This window comes from Hermetia illucens, chromosome 1 (assembly GCF_905115235.1).
Source record: "Hermetia illucens chromosome 1, iHerIll2.2.curated.20191125, whole genome shotgun sequence".
Taxonomy (NCBI): domain Eukaryota; kingdom Metazoa; phylum Arthropoda; class Insecta; order Diptera; family Stratiomyidae; genus Hermetia; species Hermetia illucens.
In genome coordinates this window covers 220269079-220276418 of record NC_051849.1, presented here as the reverse complement: position 1 = coordinate 220276418, position 7340 = coordinate 220269079, and the positions used below count along the sequence as shown (strand labels likewise).

At 42.2% G+C, this 7340-nt stretch overlaps 1 protein-coding gene across 17 annotated transcripts in view; it reads right to left on the bottom strand.

Annotated features, from left to right (window-relative positions):
- Positions 1 to 3466: 3466 nt before the first annotated feature.
- LOC119661605 (protein borderless) overlaps positions 3467 to 7340 on the bottom strand; it is a 30773-nt gene continuing 26899 nt past the window's right edge. For 14 of the 17 annotated variants that reach the window (XM_038071011.1, XM_038071019.1, XM_038071007.1 and 11 more), the window contains exons 5-9: positions 6399 to 6547; positions 6074 to 6334; positions 5687 to 5924; positions 4136 to 4342; positions 3467 to 4014 (exon numbers count right to left, since the gene is read on the bottom strand). In XM_038071011.1, the coding sequence (XP_037926939.1) occupies positions 3536 to 4014; positions 4136 to 4342; positions 5687 to 5924; positions 6074 to 6334; positions 6399 to 6547 (1334 nt within the window). In that variant the 3' untranslated portion in view covers positions 3467 to 3535. The remainder of the gene's footprint in view (positions 4015 to 4135; positions 4343 to 5686; positions 5925 to 6073; positions 6335 to 6398; positions 6548 to 7340) is intronic. The other 3 variants (XM_038071022.1, XM_038071023.1, XM_038071021.1) reach the window with 3 other exon arrangements.

Sequence of the window (7340 nt, the reverse complement as noted above, 5' to 3'; positions counted from 1 at the left end):
GCCTAGGTAAACCCTCATCATGCAAAAGCTGCACTTGGAAGAATTTCAAGGGCTGGGTCAAGAACACTGGATGTACCGCGACAAATTCATGGCCTACAATGAGGAAGCACAGTAGTAGTTTAGAATCCATCTTTCGTAAAACTAAAGACTTTCATCAGTCTTAAATACAATTGAAAATATATTTGTCTTTCAGAGCTCCTGCCTGGCCACCTCGTGGCTATCTAAGTCTCATTGAAAGCCAAGGGGAAAACAAGCAAGACAATCGCGGCATTGTACTACTTATCAGAAGACGACACCCTGTTCCTACCGAAATTAGTCGTTAGACTGGTGAAGTTCTGTGTGAGAGATTTGCTACGACTTTCCCTCGGTTGCGTTGCCAACGCCCATCATGATATCTGGGGAAGCAGCAATACTAATCGAAGTGATAAGTGCTTTTTTTGCGTTTGTTCTTAGCAATAAGTTAGAAATATACAACATTCATGACTAGACAAGAGGTGCCAGGCATAACTCTAGGGAATACTCTGATGAGCGATCTGGTTAGAAATTGGAGGGTATCCGATGAGCCCTCAATGTTGGATCACATAATAATCAGATTCGACATTAAGGGCAACTTCAAAATAAAAACAATAATAAGGAGTCCCGTGAGAATGAATTGGGGTTCCTATGCACAGCAGCTGAGCAACAACTTGGCCCATCTACAAATGGGCGGTAACATCAAGAGCTAAAATAGAGCTGAAAACAGTGATGAAAGAATTTAACAAAGTCGTGATTGGCGCATATAACCCTAAGACAGTTAAGTCATCAAGAGATGTAAACTTGTGGATCAGGAACCTAGGCCGAATGAAAACGAAGGGTCGAAAACTCTTCAACCAGACTAAACAAACCGGAGACTGGGAGAGGTACAGAAATGCAATGAAGCAAAACGAAGCAGCCTCAGGGAATTCTGCGAAAGGATCGAACAAACCAAAGAAGCTTGCAAGCTATAATCAAAGATAGGGCAATATCTTCTCTATGTCTGAAGAAAGAAAATGGAAGAAGGACATAGAAGCGGGCAAAAGTGGTCTTTATTCCGGAAGAGGGACGACGAACCCGGCAACGACAACAGAATCACGATTTCCGCATTTTCTCATGGACCGTACACTCCCTATACAGAAATGGAGCAGCTAACCGATATCCTGTCCCAATATAAGGCTGATGTAAGCGTGTTGGAGGAGATGCGTTGGACAAGGACCTGGAGAAGAATCACTAGACCATAAAATATGTGGCCATCCAGTAAACCATGTGCCCCAGGTATGATATCAAAATCATACTTGGGGATTTTAACAGCCAAGTAGGGACGGTAGTTTACATCAAAATACAAATGATAACGGACTGCGGATTATTCAATTAGCAGTGTCACAAGAAATGGTTGTTGGAAGTACCTGCTCTACGCGGAAAGCGGTCCAGAAACATTCGTGGGTCTCTCCAGACGGGACCACTTTCATCCACGTGCTAATCGAACGCCGCCACCTCACAGCCTTAATGAATAACAGAACGTATAGGGGGGCCAATATAGGCTCGGATCACTTTCTCGTTCGCATGGTGCTCCAAGCTCGACTAACAACATCACCAAGAATCCCCTCTGACAATCAGAGAACACTGGAACCATCCACAGCACAGCCCTCCACAACACCTTTAAGAGGGAAATGGGTGCCGCAATAGCCGCAGTCGACAGAGATCCTGGAGACACACAACCACCTGAAGAACGTTATCATGAACACGGCCACAAACATGTTTGGCCCCAGTCGCAAAAGAAGTCGGAATGGCTGGTTCAACGACGAATGTAAGTTAGGAACGGAATGGAAGGATATTGCATACCAGGTAATGTTGCATTCTCAAACGACGCGGGCACGCGCAGAGACTTATCACGAACTCCGGCGTGCGGAGAAGCGACTTTACAGATGGAAAAAGGAAGCCTAGGAAAACCAAGAGGTCTGTGAACTATAAAAGTACAGGGAGCAATCGCACCAAGCATGCAAGTTTCACCAACAAGTCAGCAGGATGAAGTCTTACACACCTCGATGTTCATCCTGCCAAGACAAAGAGGGAAATTTGATTTTCGACAGAATGGACACATTGGGGCGATGGGTTGAGTGTTTTGGTGAACTGCTCAACATCCAAAATATCGGCGAGCTGGAGGCCCCGCCAACTGAAGACGGACGGACAAATGTTGCCACCACCAAGTATAGAGGAATCAGTCCGTGAAATCCACTGGCTTAAAAATCATAAGCCGCCAGGAGCCGATGGAATTACAGCCGAATTGGTTAAATATGGAGGCAACTACACCAACGAATTTATCAACTTATTCTCATGGGGCAACCAATTAATGCCATACATAAAAGGGGATATCAGACAGTGCAGCAGTTATAGAGGTATCACATTGTTGAGTACCATCTCTAAGATTTTCTGCGCTATCTTGCTAGGTGGGATAACCCCATACGCCCTGAAGATCATTGGCCCATTCCAAAGAGGCTTCACTTTACACAAATCAGCAGATCAGATTTTCCTCTGCGTCAAGCGATGAAAATACTGGAATATGGACATCAGTTGCGCTATCTTGTTGTGGATAAAATCCGGCTCAACAATCTGTATCGAGGATGATCCCACCCGGAAAGTCTATAAGGGCAATATCTACGGTAGAAAAAGAAAACGAGGTAGGCTCTGACTGAGATGGAACGATGAAATAGATCAGGATACCAGACATCTTTTAGAGATATCGAATTGGTGCACTTTGGCGCAAAACCGAGCTGTCTGACGTTCCTTATTAAGGCAGGCCTAGACCGAATACCGATTTTTGCGCCGCCAATTGGACGAAGTGGTGTTTCCTCAACTGGTGTTTTGGTAATCAACGCATGAACGAACGCACCTAATTCTACATTTAGCGGAGTGTCGTTAGCTCTATCGCCGGCTACGGGTCTGAGTGTTGACCGACTACCAACGACAATGAATGGCGCGCCGCAGTAATGGAAGCAAAAATGTTGTATGTCGGTTGTTGTATGCTGTATCAGTGGCCTAACAAGGTATGATGACATCCGAAATGCGAAAATCGATATATCATCAGGGAAAAATTGTGAGAAAGACGTCTTCGATGGTATGGTGTGGTGGTCACTGAAGAGAACTCACTAGCTAAGATTGATCTAAATACTAAAGTCTATGGGAAGCGAGCAAAAGACGGACTGAGATCTGAGATCCTGAGGCTTATGACCGAGAAAAAGAACGTATTTCATCCAAAGTAGTCGCCTAACCACTGAACAGAACAAAAACTCATTTTTTGTCAAACTTTTAAGTAGCGCTTCCATGCGTATAAGTTTGCAGGAATTTTGTCTGAATTCCATTCCTAAAAACCATAAACCATAAAGCCGCGCTAGAGTCGCCTGAGTAAAGGATGCCCATTACAGTTCCTATAAACAATATGAAATCACATATATTAATTTAAACATTTAAATTTTATTCAAAAAAGGTCCAAACATCTTTTACTGATTTAAGTCACTTAATACTACGTAGAACGGACTTTTTCACTGACTGAGTTCTCCTTGTCACTCTGGAAGCAACTCTTCTTCACATAAATATAAACGCTCACGGCAGTGATCATGAAAATGATAACAACGACACTTCCAGTGATAATAGCCCGGACCAATCGTTGCGACGGCACCAGGAACTCATACTCGTTGCTTCCTGCTTCATAATTGTTCGTTCCCAGGGCGAATACTTGAAATGTGTATCGTTCGTTTTCCTTCAGATGTCCCACCACGTAATAGTTCTCCCGAGTCTCCACGGAACCATGCAGGAGGTGTAGGGGTTGCAACCACCATCGTAGAATATAGACCCGCAACGAATCTGCTCCGTAATCGGGTGGATCCCATGCAGCAATGTATCCATTTGATTTCCGGTGAACTATCAAATTGCGAGGCGGCCCTATCTGGCCGAACGGCAGAAGAGGATGCTGGAAAAGTTCTGGATCGCGGAATTGCTTTGCTGGAATTTTAATAAAGGGATTTGTTACTTCATGCAACGCGCTAACCGTGATAACCTGGAGCCTATGGATAACATACTCACAAGCGCTACTATCTTACGAGCTATCAATCAAAATACATACGCTTCGTGTAATATCGAAATGATTTGCTGAACATCCCATCCCCATATTGATCCTGGCTGAGCACCATGAATTCATATTCACAGCCTGGCTGCAAGTTTGTAATTGTTGCTTCCATCATGTTTTTCATGTGGGGTCGCATAGTGCGCCATTCTGTTGCGTTCGTCATACGATACCAGACGACATACTCTAAATGTGGACGTATATATCCTTTCAATGCGAAAGCAAAAATTAATAACAGAAAATGGAGTGGATTTCATATTGAATATGAGAGTTAGCTATTGGTATGGAAACTTATTAGTTTTGATTGGGAATTTTAATTTGATTATGTAGTTCATGTGGGGTTGATGGGGCATGAGTAATTGTGATCACGGTGGCAGTTATGTGAATCTATGCTATCGAATGAAGAGAGTGATTAGGTGTGCCAGAATGTTTGTTTTACTCAGCGGAATAATGGAATCGAGCCTGTATTTATGAAAACTGAGCTACTTGATCTATTTCTAGCTCTAGGATGCAAAACAACAAATGTATCTAGGTAGCTATTTAGGATATGCGGGATCCTAAGTCCACATCCACATGATGGTGGACCGGACTAGATGAGGAGCAACTTACTCCCACGTTTTCTAGTCCATGGATCCCTAGTTTGGAGCATAGCACCCCAAGCATTAAAAATCAAAAAATTACTGACGGTTTCGTCCAGGGCAGGGGCAACTCATCAGGCGCTGCCTCACCTCTGGCCTGGGAGCAGCGTGACCGAAAGTGCCAACAGGTGGAAAAAACTCGACAACGTTGCGAATTATATTGGACTAAAACGCCAGTTGTGTGCCAGGGCAGAGGTGAGGCAGCGTCTGATGAGTTGACTCTGCCCTGGACGAAACCGTCAGTCATTTTTTGATTTTTTGAACAAATGTATCCTATCCATTTTGTATGCTTTTGGTGGAGTACGTTCGTATTTCAAAATAACGATCTCCGTTAAATGTATCTGTTCTAGAAACTTGCAGACCTTGAGGACGTATGAGGGTTTCCCCAGAAAATCTAATCTGATCCTTATGTCCCATCGATTCATGGAGAATTGAGACGCAAAACTCGGAAGGTTTCGAAGGATGGATGTGTTCTTCCCGCGTCAAACATCTTGACTATTCCAAGGATTCACGTTATTGTTCCGGAACAACACCAGGACTATAATAACGACTTTTGATGGAATTTGAACGACGTCCACTGTTGAAAGGATGAAGTGTTTAAAATGTATCTACAAATCTCTGCCAATCGGGGGTGAATATTTAAATTTTTTGTGCCTTCTGTGCAAGTAACTAGACTATGGTGCCAAAAAATAATTCGTAAAATGCGTTCTGGATTGCAATCTTTATTACATATATATATTTACATGAAGCAGCACCACTTCTGAACGTCTTAGTTTGTCTTTGTATCATACATACACTTGCCAACATTCACGGAGTGGAGCCATCTATATGTACAGCGTCTTCAAACATATTTTAGTTATTTGTATTAATATGTTTGCTGAGAATAGATAAAGGCTTAGCTTGCAAGAATTACCCAAGTTACCTGGTTGCCATCTGATTGTTATGGCATTTTGCGAGCTATTTGCTGTCAGGTTGTATGGCGGTCGTGGTGGAACGTTTGCAATCATCAACTCCGTATCAGCAATAATTGTAGCAGCTTCATTGGTAGCGGCACATTGGTATATTCCTCTATCTTCCTCGACAATGTTTTCGATGGTAATGTTACCACCGTCGATTGAGTATCGTCCTAGTGGCAGAGCGACACCATCGCGCTGTAAAATTAGGTAAATTTTTAAAGATATTGGAGTCTTCCCTCATTCAAACTAAATGATATCAACCTAAGCTAGCAGTTCTTCCTCAAAACTAACAAATTTCATATGGCGCCCAATGTGGGTTCAAGGCAAAAGCAATTATTCCTTACCCTACTCCATACAAGCGTGGGTCTGTGATTTCCATCTCTATCAGCCGCGTCACAGATCATAGTCACATTGTCCCCTAATTTGTGCAAATACACAGGTTTGGGTTTAATGGTAAAAACGGGTGGTTGCTGAACAATGACGGTTATCAACGGTGACGGTCCATCAGTCCCTAGTTCGTTGTATGGTGTGCAGGTGTAGCGACCTGAGTGACTCTCATCTACCTTACTGAAGAACAGACTACCGTTCTGCTTATAGAAGACCCCCTGAAGATAACGAAAAATTTCGATTTATTTCTAGAAATTTAAGATAAATTTTTAAATAACTTACCGGAACATTGTATGGATCAAAAAGGAACCCATCCTTCTCCCACCGAAGACTTCTTAGCGGAGGATTGGCACGAAAGTGGCAGTCTAAAATTGCTGGTTGTCCAAACGGCAGGTAGACTTCAGGCGGCGCGTAAATTACTTTTGCTTTATCTAATAAAAATGATTACCGCGTTAAATTTTTTCAAATTAAGAAAAAGTTAGGCTTTGTGAAACCAAAAATTTCAAAAATAACTATTAGGGGCCAGGAGATAAAATGGAACTTGTCAGTTCATTACGGACTGTTCAAAAAGTTGCTCCAAAGATCTACGCTCTAAGCTCCATACAAAATGTTGTTAAAATTGTTTTCAAACATCCATGTCTTGCAAACATTGCCGTTCCTTGTGTAGTCGTTTAGCTTTATTGATTAACTTTTTAGAATACACTTAAGGTATTCCTACTTGTCGTAAAAGACGACTTTTGGGCTAGGAACCTCCAATTGTTGGAATTTCTTGTTACAGAGGTATGAACTATTTCTCGGAAAAGGAGTCACCTCACGGCTACCAAATTTGCCTATTGAAAACGGTTTATAATTTGTTCCTGCAATGAATGTCAACGATATCTGGAACCCCAAAAATGACCCCCTTCGTCAACTCAGTGGAAGATTTTTTCAAGTCAGTGACAGTTTAATGTGAGTGCAAACAATTTCTAGTGCGAACATTTATTTTTGAAGCAAGACTATTTTCAAAATGATAGAACAAAAGAAGAGATCATAAAGAAAGCACCGAAGAAGGACATATGTTGTGTTCGAAACACGTGTTCGTCAACATAAATAAAATTCTATAGTTTAATCGGAAACCTTTCCTTTTAACAGTTTTCTTCTAAAAGAAGATACTTTTATAAAGAAATGATCTGTATAAGTTGGAGCAGAATAATCGCGCTACAACCCGACGGGTTCACGAAAAAG